This window comes from Aptenodytes forsteri, unplaced genomic scaffold (genome assembly GCF_000699145.1).
Source record: "Aptenodytes forsteri isolate BGI_AS27 unplaced genomic scaffold, ASM69914v1 Scaffold217, whole genome shotgun sequence".
In the NCBI taxonomy this organism is placed as follows: Eukaryota; Metazoa; Chordata; class Aves; order Sphenisciformes; family Spheniscidae; genus Aptenodytes; species Aptenodytes forsteri.
The window spans coordinates 7,778,948-7,798,027 of NW_008796222.1; the positions used below are offsets into that span (position 1 = coordinate 7,778,948).

At 36.7% G+C, this 19,080-nt stretch overlaps 1 protein-coding gene across 1 annotated transcript in view; it reads left to right on the top strand.

The window, feature by feature from the left end:
* CDK19 (cyclin dependent kinase 19) overlaps positions 1-19,080 on the top strand; it is a 121,722-nt gene that overhangs the window by 32,701 nt on the left and 69,941 nt on the right. Inside the window, exons 3-4 of the mRNA XM_009289198.1 lie at positions 2,165-2,275; positions 14,511-14,651. Coding sequence (XP_009287473.1) covers positions 2,165-2,275; positions 14,511-14,651 — 252 coding nt within the window. The remainder of the gene's footprint in view (positions 1-2,164; positions 2,276-14,510; positions 14,652-19,080) is intronic.

Sequence of the window (19,080 nt, forward strand, 5' to 3'; positions counted from 1 at the left end):
GGTCAGATACAGCCATTCTCTGTTAGAAACTCAACACGTGTAGTATAAAGCTAACATAATGGTTTCTTCCTCATGTTCTTGCCTTTTTTTTTTTTTTAAACAAAAACCAGTGTTTAAGATTATACCAGCAACAGTGTGATTCTGTCCTGTGAAAAATGCTGGGTTTGGATATGGATGCTTGTTGTGTCATCTAAGTTGCCTCAAGAGAGGAGAACAATGCATTAGAAATAACTTATTGTAAATGAGCGTATGTCGTTGTTTTGGATAAGAAATTTACCACTTTCTTTCATATTAAAAGTATCCTTTTTCATGACTTGCGTGAAAAGGAGAGGTTTCTGGTTTCATTTATTAATCAGGCTGTTCTGGTGGATGGTGACCACTGCTACGTACAGTTTCTCTGTGTGGACTGGCATGAGCAGTGGTGTTTGAGAGCTGCAGAATATCCACGTTCCTGTCTCGTTTTCGTATAGCACCTTTCTGTTAAGGCACAACACTTCAGGCATTCTTTCTATTCTTATGCTCTACATAATATTTCTATTAACTTGTTTGGAATTATTTTATATTGCTATTGCTGCCAACAGTATCTTTAAGAAAAATCTAATAGCAATTAAAAAAAATTATGTGCCTACTATAATGTTTTTTTCTCCCCCTAGTTTAAAAATTATCCTAAAATGAAAAGAACTCTTTATTAAAAAAGAAAAGAAAAAAGGCAGAGGCATCACATCAGATGCCTACTGGAAAATAGGTTTTAATATTAATAAAGACAAGGTATACAGCAACATCTCTTGATGCATGTTGAAGAGATTATTTTAATCTCTAGGGTTTCGTTAGTAACAACTTGCAGAATTATAAACTATGTGTTAAGTGACAAAATGATTTTTACTGTGTCTTGTAAGTGATACCTGGGCATGACTATTGATCAGTTCATTAGGGAGGAATTTCTTTCTTTTACAGCTAGAAATGCTTAGTGTTAGGGAGAGGAAGAAACAAAAAGAAGAAAACACTTCCTGCATGGTAGAAAAAGCATTTAAATAATTTCATTTGCTGGAAGACTGGAGTAGATTTGATCAGTTGCAATATTCTTTAGAAGATTTCTTGTCTATACAGATATCTGTATAGCCAAAGGATAATATAATTTAAAATTAATCCTTTTCCTTATTCTTTTTTCCCCCTAAAATAAACATCTCGAGTCTTTTTCTGTAAGGTGAAAATAGGGAAGATTCATTTCTCTCAAATGTGCCTTGGAACCTACTCCATTTACTATTTTGCCATTATAAATTGATTCTTGGAAATTTATATACTAGTGTTGCAGATGCAAGCAATTTTCGGGTAAAACAGAAGTGATCAGTCATTCTTGTGACTGCAGTATGGAGGAAAAAAAAAAGTGATCCCTTGGAAATTATGTTTTTGGGAGTACCACTTCCCAACTCCTCCTGAGGACAGATTTAATCTGGCAAAAGGGTGACTTCAGCAGCGGTGCCTGCTTTCATGTGCTGTCTAATTAGTCATGAGACCTAGTTTTCTTTCTGGCAAGCAGTAAATAAGCTTGGGTTTATTTCTGGATTGCAGGATAGTTGTTGAAACAACCATTAGAAAAATGGTTTTGATAAACTTTTCTTTGAAAACACCCTTATGTTCTGAGAACAACAACCCCGTGGACTTCCAGGCAAGTGAGGCAGGAATCCAGTGCGAAAGAAGATTACTGGTAATGCAATAATTGTGTGGTGATCAAGGACTGTGTTGTCCACACAAAGAATTGGACCAGCTGCACAAGCCTCGTTCTGGCATCCTTAAATCCTGATGTTCACCTTTGATAAGAGAACAGTTACGTTTGTGTGCGATAACATCCTTTAAGATAGAAGCTTAAGGTGAGTGGGATAAATAGGTAGGGTGGGCAGCTGTGTGCTGTGTGGGACAGAGAGAAAGGTAGCTAGTGGTGGTCAGCTGTGCTTGCAGAACAGCATCCCATGCCACGGAGGCTGTGTATATCCCGATTTTAGCATTTTGAAGATAACGTGTTGAATCAGTGGCGTCTCTTCTTCTAGTGCCTGTTTTAGGGTTACTTGTTTGCTATTTGCTAAGACCCGTTTTGATTTTTTTTGTTGTTGTGTTTGCTTTTCTTAACAAGCACAGAAGTAACAAGAGCTTCTCTGTTTCTCTGCAGCTTTTACGAGAGTTGAAGCACCCTAACGTGATTGCATTGCAGAAGGTTTTCCTTTCTCACAGTGACAGAAAGGTTTGGCTGCTGTTTGATTATGCTGAACACGATTTGTGGGTAAGTACAGATTTTCCTGAGTGTTTGAGGTAGTGTAATATGAGCTTGTTCAAACTGAAGTGTGTGTGGCGTGCCTTCATATAGTGCAGAGATGCATAAATTTCTTGATCTTAACCCTTCTTGACCTTCTTGACCCTAAATTAAGGGTCTAACTAACATCCTGTTCTTTGTACACCTTAAAACCTGCAAAAGGCTATGTAGAATTTTTTAAAGTCAGATTTCATTTTGAAGCTAAAAGAATTTTCCTACAAGCTTTAACTGGAGTTAAAGAAATTGAGATCTTCTAAAATAGAGTTTGGAAATGTATTTACTATTTTCTTTTTCCTGCAGTTTTACACACACACACCCCCCAAAAAAGGAGAGGGATTGCTTTACTGAGTCCTCTCACTGAGATATAGTGGAAGTGACCAACATTCAATCATCTAATTCTAAACAGTGAATTTGTAACAGTATGAGTGGAAAGAAAATTAGAAAAAAAAAGTAAGCACTGCGAATTGGACCTACTGATGGACTGTCACTATGTGGAAGAGGAGTAGAGACTTAGATGTCTGTTTTTAAGTTTCCAGCAAAATATGATATGATTTGATTTAATTATTGTAGAGGTGGACATCAATGACATCATGAGTTGAACTCAGATACAAGTATTCAAGCTCCACACCTATTGATAAGATGTGAGTTGCTTGGACCTGGATTTGTGTTTAAACCCAAAAGATATCAAACACTTAGAGTAATCAATATGTTTGTAATTCCTTTGAAAATACTGGCAAGGAAAGGAAGTGGTAATATTAATTCCAATATTACTTTTTAAGGCTTCAGTAATATAGAAGTTGCTATTACTAATGTTAGTGACAACTTGCTCAATTTTTTTTGTACTTCATAGAATCATAGAATAGTTTGGGTTGGAAAGGACCTCTAAAGGTCATCTAGTCCAATCCCCCTGCTGTGGGAGCCCCGTCCAACCTGACCTTGAAAGTTTCCAGGGATGAAACTTGGCTCTCAAGACACAAAATTATAATCTGGAAGGAAAGTAAACTTAGACCATACAAAAAGATATTTCTGGCTCAGAACAAGTAAAGTCATGGTAATTCATTCCCCTTCATATGCTTAAAAAATATTTAATTTGATTTCTCTTGTGGGGTAGCAGCTTTGTATTTTAAGTTTTCTTCATCAAAGTTCAGTGTACACTGAGAGTTTGTGTATTTCTCTCAACTGGTGACAGTGATGATGAATAGGAATGCAGCAGCTAAAACCCTGTATGGACAGAATTTATTTGTGCATCAATTGAGTTTACTCATTTTGTAGAACAACCACAACAAACACATTTTACTGCTACATTGAATGGCATGTTTAAAACATCTTTTTTCTAACCTTTTCCATTTGAATTTATTTTGGGCATGTGGTTTTTACACTACATGGTGATTTTCCACATGATTTGACAGCTTTAGATAAAGAATCACTGCAGTCTAATGTTCTTACCACTCCGGACATCTGGCTGGGTATTGGTCATAATCTCAGTGAAGTTAATTCTTTTCTATTATTTGAGACCAAAATGTTTGTTACACTAGTTATTTGATGTGAACTGGTCTCCCACTTCCTAACTCTCTCGCTTTTTTTTCTATGGGACATGCTACACGAATCATTTCTCCTTTCCTGTATAATTGCCCATGTTTCCTTGCTTCTTAAGCCTTTGCCAGGAATTCTTTTTCCTCCCTTGCATAAAGTTAGCCATGTTCAAGGCACTCTTGGTTCTGGCTTAACCTTGTTCCTCATTTGCTTTACCGTCAGCACTTCCCAAGCATCGCTCTTAATTCCCCTTTTGTCTCTTTTGCTCACTCCCAACTTTGTGTCTTTTTCCACGCTGCCTCCTACACATGGAACAGTCTCCCAATTAACGTACGTAAAGATCCTTCACTATCCTCCTTCAAAAAACTCCTGAAAATCCACTTACTTTGTAACGCATTTCAGTAATAACAACCACTTGTCATTCTGTCTGTGTTGTGTTGTGTTTTGCATTTCCTGTGCTTTACAGCTTGTGCCCTTTCAGCTCTTTGGGGTAGAGATAGTAGTAGGGGACTGGCACATTTTGTTATTGCTTAGCACCATGTGCTCCCCCAGCACTACGTAAAAACAAAATAAGTCTCTTCATTGTGGGTATCAGTTTAGAAGGATTTAAGTTTGGGAATTGTAGATGTGCTGTCACTAGAATGATGTAGATTCCCAGAGACCAATGGTTTCAAATGTAGGAAGCTTAGAGTGAGTTACTGAAATTTGTCTGTAAGTATGGGAATCGTCCTTCTGTTCAAAGCTGCCCAGCCTTAATAACTCCTATTGGCTTCAATGAGAAGAGTAAACACTCATCACTTACAAACATCAGATTAATTAAAATCATTAAATTTTCGGCTTCTGTACGGGAAACATTTGGCAAGAGATGAATAAAACTATATTAGATGCTATCTTATTTTGTTCATTTTGTAATGTTGAAAAAAAATTGTCCTGTTCTAATGAGGAAAAGTGATGGTGCCAATTAAGCTTATTAAAAAGTTCTTTTATGGTGAGTAAGAACTTTTTTTTACTTTGCATTTAATTCCCAAGGATTTAGACTGGTCAAATCTGTAATTTGAGTATAGATAGCAGCATACTTTATAATTTGCTGTAACTTCTGTTGATGCCATTACCAAGGGATGAAGAAAGCTATGCTAATTTGAACTACTTTTGACAGGTATTGGTGAAGGCTTATTATGTTGTCCTTGCCTACAAACATATTCCTGTTTAATAACTAAGCCTATCAAAGATTTTTCCTTCATCACCTCTGAAGTTGTTATACAAAACGGTGCAAAGCCATTCATGAGATTACAATAAAAAATGTCTAAGAATACAGCAATTCTTTTGACCAATTGATTTATAACTCTTGTTTGCTTTAATTACCAAAATTCTTAGTGGAATCCACAAATGATTTCCTTATCATTTTTCTTGGCTATTAGTCTCTGTCAACTGGTAAAGTTCTTAGGCTGTTGGATGTGCCACATATGTTAATTTATAGTGTATTGTCTACACCGTCATCACTGCTTATATATATGCTCATACTATGAAGTAAATGCAAGATTCCTTAGCTTGTACCTCAGTGTAAAAGGAGCATCTGACGCAAGGTTAAAAATGGGTATGTCCACAGATGCCATTGAGTATCTCATACCACATTATAAGCCACATCCTTTCTTAACTCCTGGTAACTTGCTTCAGTCTCACACCTTTATATTGCAATTGTCTGAAACTTTCAGCTTCAGATGTTCGTAGCCACAGAACCATCTCCTGTTCCTTCTCTTGTGAGGGACATTCCTTTTTCTATGTCTCCTCCTAAGGTCTTGGATGCTTTTAATCCAAATTGTATCCAGGTTTCCTGCCTTGATTAATTTATGTTGAAATAAAAAAAAATGTAATTCAGTTAACACGTAGCTGAGTTATCTTAAGTCCGTGAGTGGAACTGATACTATTTTTAAGTTACCTTTTCCAGTACACAGTTAGAACTTCATAGTCTTACAAAGTATGCATGGATGAAATCTTTCCAAGAAAAAGTGCAGTTCCTCCAACTGATATGTGTATTTTTCTGCTATGTTCGTTTTTGACCTTAAAAAAGAAAAAAGGTTTTTTTAAATGCATAATTTTTTGCCGGTTTATCAGTAAGGAATAACTTATTTTCCTATTCAACTTTCATGTATGTTCTTATTTTACTTAAGTTGTATACTGCTGTCCAGAACTTCCTATGTAAAGCTCATGCGCTTTAAGGCATTATTCAAATTTATATTAAATACGTTAAATGCATGATGATTACTTAATTGGACTTTAAGAAAAGTTTGATGCAAATGAGATCGGCTCTGGAGGTGAATTCTATTTGTTGTCAGTGTAGTTACTTTTAGCCATTGCAGAAGTTATAATACTTAGAGCTTTTCTTTTGTTCCCGGTTACTCACCTATACTTTTACAGCATCAGCTTTTTAGTACTGGAGATATTTTCTAAAGCACACGTTTTTGTTTTTAGTACTGCAGATAAGCACGCATTCAATGTCTTCAATTCCATAGTCTCCATATTTTTCAATAGGATTTTTGATTCTAAGCAACATTTTTGTAACATTTTAATATTCTAAATTGATAGGGTATCTACTTTTCTAGCTATGGTACAGAGTTAATTCTCAGACTCATTTAATATGTGTGTGTAACTTCAAAGCCTTAAGGTCCCCTTTTCTGGAAATCTATGTTGTAACTTAAATCAGAAGCTTCTGAATTTTTTTTAATCTCATTCTGAAAAACAGTGACATTTTTATCATCAAAAAAACTTACTTTTTTACCAAAAAAAAATGTGTGAATTTTTTTTTTTAGCCATAAAAAACATTGTTTTTTTAAAAAACATTGTTGGTTCCTTAATAAGTGATTAAATAAATTATTAACTATGATTTGATAATACTGAATGTGATGATACATTCACTATCCAAGACCAGTTAAACCACGATCTGGGTATTATTTAGGTTTGGTTGAACGTTTCTCTCTTATTATTAGATTCCAGTGATCTCTAACAACTAACTGCTTAGCAGCAAATACCACTGAGAAACTTGGAGTAAAATTAATCTTGAAATTGTTGTTGATGATAATAAAAATATATGGACAGACTGGCTTTGTATTATATGAAATACTTGTTATGTATATATTCTTCTTTTTAAAAATGTAGGATAGAGATTATAAGCATAGTCGTGTGTACCTAAAAATAATCATCAAATAATGGAAAGGAGAAAATACTCTTCCTACATGTGAATTTTGTAACACTAGCTGACTTTCTCAATATACAAATAAATATACTTAGTTTCAGCTAATGACATTTTGAATAATGTTTTTATATGCTAAATGAAATTGTGAGGGTGTTGCATACTGATTTGTGCCATAAACCTGCATGTTTGTTTAATCACACGAATGTTTTCTAATAGATCTGAGTTTTAAAGTCTTCCTCGAATATGGTGTAATCAGTTATAATTCTTTCTTCCACTAGGCTTCAGTTTAGCTCTTAATCATCAAATATTGATGATCACAAATATTTTTATATACATGAAAATACTTTTCTCAGTGCAGCAGTTTTATTTTTCTCTTTTAATTTTCTGTAGTAGTGTGTGTGTTTGTTTTAATTCAGTCCTGCTCCACTAGGTGATTCTTTGTGCAGTATTCTCTGTTGTGTGCATATTTACCAATACAGCATTCTGCTAGCTGGCAGAAGAATGTAAGATTTGTTGGGGCGGAAGGGAGTGGGCTGGCATAGGTTTTGATTGCTTTTAAATTTACAATTTTTTATTGTCAGCCATTGTTACAGAAAGTCTTTACGGCATGATTTATCCCATCCAAATATAACGGATGGTGTCTTTTTGACACTAAAGTGATGGTTGGATTTCTTGCAGAGAGCAGCGCCATTCCTTCTTGATAGCTGTCTGTTCTGAGAATGCACTTGTCACATCACAAAACTTGCTTTTTCTGCCAGAGTTGTAGGGATTTGACGGTAGTTTGTGGGTTTGTTTTCTGTGCCATGAAGTGTGAGAATTGGAGGAGACAACAGGTAGGAGCAGACCTCCAAGACGGCGGCAAGGGTGCAAAAGCATAAAGTGTGTGAAGAATTAACGTGAACAGAGTGGCGTGAATACTGGGTGTGTCAGATATATACTGAAAGGGTAGTTGAATTCTGATGTTTTTTATTATCATATAGAGTTATTTTGACATATTTAGGTCTGAAAGATCTAGAAGAACAAGACAGACCCCAGCAGAACCTGGGAAAATGATACTGAATCTGTTTGCTCTGTGCTTCAAAGCTTAGGTATTAAAAGCAAGTTACCTTTAGCAAAAGTTAGTGTATTAAAGTTCCTTTCACTGTTACTTAAAACGTTGACCTCTTGTCACTCGGAAATGTTTTTTTTTTTTTTCATTAGACAGTTTGGTTAATGACATTCTAAAGAAGATATGTGATGATGGCAGTGTACTGGCGTCATTTAGAGGGAGGCTGTTGAGGCATATTCCCCCCCCCCCCCCCCCCTTTTGCGGTTGGTTTTTTTTTAAGTTATTGCTGTAGAACTACTTTTACCCACTTTTGTTTTTATTTTATTTTATTTTACTTGTGGTATACCCTTGACAAAATTTTTTTCAGTGTCTAAAATGTTAGTGTCTGAAATGAGTCCTAAGTATACGCTTATGAAGCTGATTTATTTTTGGAACAGCAAACATGTTACTCAGGTTAGTTGGGTCTATCTTTGCTTCCTCGTTTTGAAAATTGTGCGAACAATGCACATTGAGTTTTTATACCACCTTTAGATTTTGATTTATTCTTCCATAGCCTTTTAAGTGCTTTGCATTTAACACTCAAGAATATTTGTCACCTTTGTTTGGGTATTGATTGCTGAAGAGAGAAGGTGGAAATCATTTTATGATTAAAATGAGACTTGAATCCATATAATCTGAATCTTCCTCTTGACCTTGGCACAGATTTAATGTGTATCCAAGCTTCCATCTCTTTAGTATGAAAATGTAATTTTACTTTTTACTGGCCCATTGACATAATTCTGTTTTATTCTCAAAGGTTGGATTAGGAATTGGATAGAAAGAAGGGTTTTTGCTAAAGTGTGGGAGCAAACGGACAATTTACTTCAGCAGGGAGAGGCATCTGTGTTGACATGATTGCATTTCAGTTTGATGGAGATGCACGTAACTTTGAAACAAGCATTGCCTTAAGCAGTAGAACTCAAAAAGTCAGGCTTTCGAGGGGGTTGTATCTTGAGGTCTATGGATCCTCTCATGTCAGTTAAGGTGAGAGCTCACACTGTAACTTCATTTAGTCAGACATGCATAAAATCTCTCCTTTAGCTGGCTTCTTACTTCCATGAAAACTTTCCAGGTCTGACTTGTTTGTTTATTTTAACCTCTGTCATACTGAACAGCAATTCTCAGAATTGGGAATGGGATGACACAAACATAGAGAGAGTATGTTTGCATCAGCTTGATTTCCTTGGAAGCAGGCTAAAATTAGGATCTTTTTGAATGCTTATTTAACTGCTGGGTAAATTCTAGAGGTTTTCATGGAACAAACTAAATGAGTTTGCTCTATGTTGCCATGCATTATGTTTACTTTGTTTATGGTGGAGGATTTAGAAAATGTACATAGTTTCTCATCAGCCAATTTTCAAACCAATTTCAGCACATTAGGTAACATAGAGGGCAGACAAACTATTAGATTGAATACTGTTTCATGAGTCACCACTGTATTTTCTTTTGGAATGCTTAGCTCTGTTTCACTTGTTTATTATCGTCTATATGGTCTTGGCTTTGCTAAAGCTAAAATGGTCCTGTTGAAATAAGCCGGTTCATCCGTTCTTCCCCTCAATTTTACTATGTTTTTTGAAGTAAAAAATTGGGAATACACAGTTAGTAAATAAAACCAATAATTCCAGAGGTTGCAAACAGAACATCATAGCAAGCCTCTGGAAGCTTCATTACTTTTCTAGCATGTTAATAAAGTTATTCTTTAACGTTGGTCAATGGGGTATTAATTTAATTTAGAATACAGACTTAAAGCCACTGCCACAAAGTTGATGCCTTGGTTAAATTTAACACAAAATATGTAAAAGCAATAGAAATGTTTTACATTATGTTTATTTTCAAAAGTGAATACCTAATTGGCTCACAATGTTTATCAAATCCAATCAGTGGCAGCATGTTTTTAAGATCTGGGAATCTGAAAATTCAGTTGCACGGAAAGGGAAAGCGACTTGGCTACTTGTGCTGAATAGACTTGAATATTGCTTGAAGTTTCATTTACCTTGTATGACAAGCATTTTTCTTTCATTTTGAAGTGTATTAGATATATCAGAAGGGGAGCTTGCATCTACAGTGTTCTAATGAACTAATTAAAATGAAATTTCGGCTGGATAACATTGGGGATGGGTTTCTGTTCTGTAGCATGCGACTGGTACAGTGCGCACCAACAATTAAGGCTTCCCTAAACTTTTGCTGACTGTGTCTGGGTATTTTCCAGCTTTTGTAGCCAGGTGGTCTGTCAGAATATGGGAATTAAGTTCTCTTTAGGGATTGACAGTGAAAAAAGACTTGGAGAATGCCGAAGCTGTTTGACCCTCTGTCTGCTTGTCTTCTTGCTACAAACATGCCTTTCTGACTTGACTGGATTGTGGAAGTCCTCACGTTTTGTTCTTAATGGTTATCCATTAGGGGTAAGACTCAGCAAAGAACTTGAGCATACCTAAAGGTTAGAAGCTGCAATGTCCAAACACACCTTCTGGTTCCCAGAGGGAGAAGCAGAATGTCCTTCGTACCTGTCAGGGTTCAAATCTATACTCCTAACTCACGGGACAGTCTTGATGCTGTGCTATTCTGCAAAAAGATTTATTGAATGAGAGAAAGGAGGAGTGTGGTTTTGAAGCCTAGCGGTTACGGCAGTCATCTGGGGAATGGGAAATGCAGGTTACAATTCCTATAATTCCTGTAAATTATTCCATACCTTTATTAGGTCTAAGATTATGGCTGTTATATGCTGTACTTGAGGCTGCACTTTGGGACTATTCAGGAAGTGAAGCTAGTAGAGAATGCCTCATCCACTTGCATAGTGCAGTTATGTATAAAGAACATTCTAGTTTGTGCTGGCACCTGCAGCCATTTCTACACCTGAGGTCTTGGATTTAAACTATTAAATTTTAAGTGTTTTTACACAGAAAGAGTACATCTCCCTGCCATAGCTGAAGTCAGCAGAATTGCTCCAGTTAAAAAAATTCCTTTAGCGTAGTTGTGCTGATATGGCATCCTTTCCTTTGGAGCTTACTGTACACCTGATCTGCCTGATCGCCAAAACTTTTGTCAAATTATGACCATTCATTTATTTCTGTTTTGATGCTATTTATTTATTTATTTAGTTTTTTAATTTGAGGAATATTTTCCCACAACAGTGGTAGGGCCATATAGATATATTTCTGAAAATATAAAGAAATAAGAAAAAGCTTGGGCCTGCTGCCTCCAGCAGAAGAGATGCTGTTCAGTAATGGCACCTATTTGCCCTTCTGTCTGTTAGGTGGATGCTGCCATTAAAATGGCTGTTTAATGTTGGTTATATGTGTTGGTCTTTCTTCATATGGCTAGTTGCATAAAAGAAATTGGATGAACTACTTTTTTTACAAAACTCTTGAGAGTAGGACTTGGGCAGAAGCACTATGGATTCATTCCAGTGGTGTGGGGCAAATTCAGCTTTTCAGTTCCCTGTACTGTTTGGCCCTGCAGTATGTTTTTAGTTTAATTTTTGTTCAGTTCTCCAGTCTAAACTGCAATGGGGTGAAGTTTGCAATTTGATGAATATAAACTTCTGTGGAATAAGTTGGCAACAATTTTTATTTGCTTTTGTAGGAAATTGAATTTTATCTAATGGTGATATTGCTTGCTTAAAGCAAAACTATCAGTTTTAAGTTAGTTCTGCAATTCAAGAACGCCTTCAAGAAAGGAGTGTGCTTTCTTAGCCTTTCTGACTGGGACAAACCAACATCAGAGCAAGATGAGTTAGGATGTGTCTAAGTGGTATTTCAGAGGCAGATAAGAGCAAGCTCTGTCGTCTTCTGGAGCGTGAGCCAGCTGTGGTAAGTGTGGTGGTGAGCCTCAGCTGGCAAGTCTGGCTGGGTAACTTAGCTTAGTGTTGTGCTGATTTAAGTTGTGCTAGCTCTGATTTAGAGGTAATTTGTCATACCTAAAGCTCAGTGTAAGGGCAAGTTATCTGCCTCAAAAGTTCACCTAGGTGTTCCTGTGGAACGAGAGGAAGAAAGAGGGAAGCTGCTGCTTTGAGTCGCTGCAGGAAACCTTCCCCTCCTCTACCCTGGTGTAAGCATTGCTTTGCTGATCTAGTGGGTGGCCCTGGCATACTAGTAGCTGCTTGATTAATAAGTAGTATCCTGTTCCTGAACAGATTCTTCCGTTGCTTTAAGTATCTGCTCAGTCCTTTAGTTTCTCACAGGACAAAACCTTCGGCAGGATTCCCAATCCATTGGAAGGAACCAGGGAGCCACAGGGGAGGGCAGGGGCAGAAACCAGAGGGTACCAGCCTGGTGCCATCATGTTCCTTTCCTCAAGAGGTACCAGAGAGGCTGTGGTAGGGCCAGAGGCAGAGCGTTTCTCCTCAATGCATCCGTGGTTAGTTGTGTCCCATTCTGTCCCATGAGTCCCTCTTTCAGTTTCATTTTCTATATGCCTTTATTATAAGGAATGTTTTGTGTCGTCATTACTAGTCAATTTTTAAATGGGTATAGAAATTCCTTTTAGTGATTATGTGCACCTTAAAAAAGGGCTGAGCTGGGTTTATGGGTCTCTGTGTTGTGACCTCTGCTCCTATATTTTTTTCATAGTGTGTATTAATAAAGATGTTAATTTTGGGGTTTATGGTATTGTTACTGCTTTATAAATCATACTGTAATTACACATGAAGGTCATTGTCTGGTGAGCATTGTGCAGTATTGGAAGGTAGGGACTCCCAGTTGAAGTTTTGACACAGAATCTTCTTCTGACATGACAAGAAAAAACTTTTCTGAGGAAATGATCCCTTAAGGCTTTCCATTATAGTTTTCAGAGTGATCGCACAATTAAAGGATCAGGTACTAAGAGCTTGGTTTGTTTATTAATTGTCATTTGTGTATTAAAAACTGATAATCTTGTAGATTTCTTTTATACTGCTTTTTAATATACAGCCATCACTGTTGTATGTGTAGTAGTAGAAGGATCAGTGGGAACATTGCTGTTGATAGGGAGTAAGCAGGCTCTTGTTCTGATTAATTTTTTGCTTTTTTTATTTCTCTTTAGACAATATTGTCTACACCTTTGCTAAGCACAATTTGACAGTGGCTAAAGTACTGGTGACAGCCAGAGGTAGCATTTACCGTGAGGAAACATTAACCTGTTACCGTTTTCATTGGGAACACTAGTGACAAACTTGGCGGGGGGTGGTGGTGGAGGGAGTAGAGGTCTAATGAAAACACAGCCATTGGCTACCTCTTTAACCTGGGGAGGGGGATGATCTTGAACTAGAGAAATCCTATTTAAAGAATTGGGTAATTAGTAGTCTTGTCACTCTACAGATTAGCATTTTGAATCGCTTTCAGTAAAAATGCAAACTGCCTTTATTATTTCTGTCTTTCAAAAAGCACATAATGGAAAACTATTTTGTTATTTGAGATGCTTCTCTGAATTGCCTTCAAGAAGGAGATTTTTTTTTTTTAATCCGAATGAATGGATTTAGTTTTTTGCTGAATGGCAGTATGTTAAGATTGGGTTTGTGCCTTGCATAGCCCCACCTTGTCTGAGGATTGAAAAGGTAGAAGGGCCTCACCCCGCTTTATTTCTTGTATGGGGTAGCAAAACCAAACCTAACCCATCATCTCCACATTGATCTTACGATAAATATTAATTAGTTTATGAATATTTCATGATCTCTCAGCAATCTTTTCATGATCTGTTTTTCATTCCTTCAACTGACTACTGGTGGGGTCCCTTTCTGCTTTCCATGTTTTCAAGTGGTATTTGTCCTCTAATGGGCTGACTGACTTCTGTAATCCGAGAACCACTAGCTTGTCATCATCAATGAAGTATGCAGCTAAAACTGGGAAGTGAGAATATAACCATTTTTAGATGTTTGCACATGATCTGACCCTAATGTTCTGGTGTGGGGTTTTTGGAGTTCACTCGCCCTTAACTATTTATTTGAGTATTTATTTAATCTCTTTCTACCTGGGATTCTGATTTGGGGGGAGCAGTAAAGTAGTTGCAAGCACTCTGTCCTGGGTGTTTTTGGAGAGGAGAAGAGAAGGTGTGAAAGCATAGAGTGTGGTCCTCTTTCTGGTAGATACTGTTGGTTTGAAAGCTTCTTCTCCAGCAGCTGAGGATAAAAGGATCCCAAATGGGGAGGAGGGAGGGAGGAGAATGTCTAAGACGCTTTACTGGAGGTAAGTAGCCAGTCTTTAGATACTAACAAAAGCTTGACAGCTGGTTTTTTTAAAGCAACTCAGAGAATAAAAACAACTCAAATTGTGAGCACATCACTATTGCTTTTAATTGCAAAGTTCAACAAACTTTGTATTTCATTCCATTATTTAGTGTTAATAGTTTAAAAAAACCCAACACAACAAAAAACCTTTCCACTTATCTAACATACTTCTTGTTTCTACTTGTTTTATTTCTAGCATATTATCAAGTTTCACCGTGCCTCAAAAGCAAATAAAAAGCCCATGCAGTTGCCAAGATCTATGGTTAAATCCCTACTCTACCAGATCCTCGATGGAATCCATTACCTCCATGCAAACTGGGTGCTTCACAGAGATCTGGTAAGTGTTGCATGTATTACCTGGTTAAGAAAGTTTCACGTGCGTGTTGTTGGGTAGGAGAAGAAAAGTCCCTATTAGTAATCTTGCATATCGATCCGTACAGCTCTTCCTGTTATTGTTGCAGGAGACCAATGGAGACTTTAAACATGAAAACAAACTATGTTTTCACATTGTTTTTATCTGAGTCATCTGAGCTCAGACAATGATGCTAGATCCGGTAGAAGGATTGCAGATATCAATATCCGAAAACAGTACATGAGCCAGCTGATATATGTTGGTTGAACATTCTTTTAAGTTTGTGCACAACTTTGAAAAGATATTTAAGTAGGAAAGTGATTGATACCCTTGTACATTGTTTGGCTTACGTGCAAGTTACCATAAAAGCTAGTGAAGGAGTAGTTTTTTCATGGAGTATTTCTTTTCCATGTGGTATTTTTTCTGACCGTGGGAAGAGAACTATGAAAGAGTTGTCATCTTGAAATTTCTCATGACCTGAAGTGGCTCTTTAAGTTGATTGCAGATTACAAGGGCAGCCAGTTGCCTTGTCTTAGTTACCCTGTTCCCCTTAAAGTTTCCCACCACTCCTCATACTTAAGTGAAGTACTACGAAGGGTTGCAAAAAGAACACTAACATGGGTATAGTGCTTGCTGCCACTTGCATTGTAACTAGGATTTTTGGCATGAGACAAACAACATGATGGTTAATATGCCAAATCTGTTCTAATAGTTATGCTATTGTAACATCAGTAGTAGGTATGGTGGGAAATGTAGTGTAATCTCTGTATAAAGCCGCTGCTTTTATTTGGTTATGTTTTGTAATTGCCCCAGTAGGTCAAAATAGGGATGCGTGTCCAGAAACTTATAATTGCTACTTAAGTTTGGTGAGACGTAGATTGTTCTTGAGTCTTTAATAGTAAATAGGGGCTTGGATTAATTTTTGGATGTAGAGCAAATCTTTTCTTAAAAGATATGAATAAACGTAAGGCAGGCCCGGAATAGATGTCACAGACATCTTCTGAAATAAATTCTATTTAATTTTTGTCATAATACCTAATAAGAGTGGCCAGAAGTAGGGTTTCAGGTTTTGGTATGGATCATTTTTTACCTCGTTCCTTGATATTTATTGTCAGTTTTTCTGTTAAATTCCAGATGTTAAAATATTTGTGTGGGGTTTTTTTTCCACTTTTGGAATAGTAGCCATGAGCAAAAGCAGGAAGCAAGTACAACCCTGATTTTCATGTTACAATTATTACTTTCCTAAGGAGACAGCTGTTGCTTTGACAGAGTGCTGAGATGTAATTAGATACAGCTTGAAAAGGAACACCTGAAAAGTCTATATTCAGCTATGTTTAAGGGAAGCATCTGTGTTTATGGAACTATTAAATATATTTACACTCAAATGCCATACATGAACTTGATATCTTGATAGGAAATACAAGATGGTATCTAGGATAATAATAACAAATACCCTAGAGAATTTTCTTGCCGGTGTTGCTATTTCCAGCCTGCAGCACCAGGTGTTTTGCATGACTAGTGCCGCTACTTTACAGGTCTTATCTGTTGTTGATGTGTTGCAGCAAAGCTGGTGCCTAATGTCTCTGTCTTTTCTCTTGGAACTTTGAGAGGTGATGGTTGCTGTTACGAAAAAGACAACTATTTTATGGCACTGGAATGATAGTGCTTGATTGATGTTGGCATAATTGAGAAGGGAGAAGAACAGAAATTTCTGAAGTCTTAATGTGTTCTTGGTATGCAAATAAATTTAAGCTAATGGCTTCTGGGATAGCTCAGTGAGTGAAAGGAAACCACTTAAATTGCTTTGGTACACTGGTGATTTAAAGGTGTATTCAGAATCTTTTGCCTTTTCAAAAATCATTGCAGATTTCTGAAGAATTCAGGTATTTCAAATGGTTATTTTGCATCTCGAACACAGTAAGGAAAAAAATGATGTTATTCTGGATGTGTCCTGTCTGCTCTTGAAATTAGGAGTTAATGGAACCATTTAGTAACCAATTTAAATTCTCAGTTAACAAAAAATTTTGTATATCTAATTTTTATTCATATGCTCATACCTGTGATTTTTGCTTCTAAGAATGGTACCTCAGGCATGATTCCACTGGGATCAGTTTCTTGCATAATACGTAAATACCAACTCTTCAGTGTCCTTTTAAGATGGGGAGCAGTTTGTCTGGTGTTTTTCTCTTAGCTGTTTCAATTTGCATCTGCTGGAAAAATATTTTTCTATTTTATGTAAACCAATGTTTTGCATCAAGACACCTTGTACTTTCCTGGTTTAATATAACTCTGTTCTTACTATTTTTAGCATGCATTTGGATGTAGACCAAAGATGGTCACATCCATAAAAGTCATGTTATGCTTATTTCATTGCTTTTTTTTTATTTTTTAAAAAAATTAGATTCTCCAAGAATATTTATCATAATATTAGCCAAATTCTCCTGAGCTGTGGAAATGACCTTTAGAATTTATTTAACTAATGTTGCAGTGAAAAAAACAGAAACATGGGAGGTTAGGTATTTGTGAGAGTACTTGCTTGGATGTATTTGAAGAACATTGTTTAAATCTTAATTTGTTACTGTCTTAAATCAAAGAGTTTTTAAAGAAGCTAAAAAACCAAATGTGCTTTTAAAAAAATATTTTTAGATACCTTAAAAATAACTTAAGAGTAACAATTTTAAGATCAGCAGTAGCCAGCAAAAGCATGACAGAGTGATAAAACTGGTGAACAATGTGAACTTGCAGACTTAGAATACATGTCCTGTCCTTTGGCTGAGGTAATGGATAGTCACTGCCACAAGGAGATAGCCTCGTTCCCTTCTTCACTACCAGTAGGCATTGCCTCCCATTTTAATGGCCTGGCAGGTGACACTCACCTGACTCATGGTGAGCTCATTCAGGTGGTTAAACCCGCAGAAAGTATTCGCTCTTCTCCTGCAGAACTCGTTTTCTGCAGGATTAGCTCCCTGAGGGATCTCATTGGGAGCTTACATGTGTGCAGGAGCTGGCGCAGAAGCAGCGTGAGGATGGAGATGGTGGCAGAAAGCTGAACAGTTCGTTCTGGCATCATCTGCCATTAGATCAGATTATTTTATTATTAAAATGCACTTTTTAAATTCTTAGATGAAAGAGTAAGTGTTTTTTAAAAGGTGAAATTCAGTTGTGGTTCTAAATCAGTGTAGCCTATGTTTGCCTTTAATCTTTTCTGATCCAAGACTTAAGTCAGCTTAAACTCTTCCAACACATGTCCAAATTTAGGAAAGTGCCCAAACTGAGGCAAATTATAACACCAAATACACTCACGCTTGTACTTCTAGAAATACGAAAATAATTTACTGTAGCGTATACTTTAATTTATTGTAATATTGGGGTTATTTTGTTTCTGGTTTTCGTATCCTGAAAGTGGCTTATTGGGTACACTTTTTGGCTAAGCTGTGAATTTCTGTCAGTTAAAATATTCAGCAGTAACTTTCTTTACTGCAATATTCAAACCAGTTCAGAATATGGGACAGGAGCATTAGAGTTTTAATTTCTTTGAATAGCATTGAGTCAGTTTATACACCTTGGAGTTGACATAATTCTATAAAAATCCATACATTTGTTCTATCAAGCCATTTGGAATGGCATTTTGTTGTTGGGTTGCATGTTGTTGGGCAATGATAATTTTGCCTTTTCAACACAGCAGCACTCCTGAAAGCCATATGTGAGAGGAGGAGGTGGCATTGCTGGCTCTGCTAGCTGCTGGGTATTTCATTATAAACAAGATGTTAATATAGATAAATATTAGAGCAAGAATCTTTTGGTACTAAGCTTTTGTTTTTAAAGTGCTCTGTATACACTGTGGGCTGTCCACCTGAAGGGGATCTAAAATTGTGCTCCATACCTTGAGTCAGTAGCAAGTTAGAAGATGCAGCACGTGGAGTACAGTGTTATAATATCTTTGTCCCCTCCTCCCCCAAATGTGAATTATTTAGATTCTACAGGAATGTTCAGCAAAGGCCTTACTTTACAGAGATGTCTGAAAATGGAGATCTTCCATACACTGTTCACAGTGCATGTTCATGTTAGCAACAGAAAAGATTTTGGCACTTTTTCTTGTGCTAATAACCCTTCTGTAGCTGACGTTAGTTGCTTAAGGACAAAAGCAGGCAGAGACCATTTCCTTTAGAACTTGGTAAAAGCAATTTCTATTTGTAATAGGACGTATTTTCCTGGAGGGAGGTATTATCTATGAGATGTTTTAAGTGGGCAGAAACTATGTTGAGGAATTAATTTAAGATTCCACTTGCGTCCTTGAGCATTTACTTGGTATTCTGCCTAACGTTATTAAAACTCCTGGTTGAAAAACGAATGTTAGAAATCAAACTCACCAGAGAAATGAAGACTTTCCCCCACACACCCCCTTCCCCCTGCC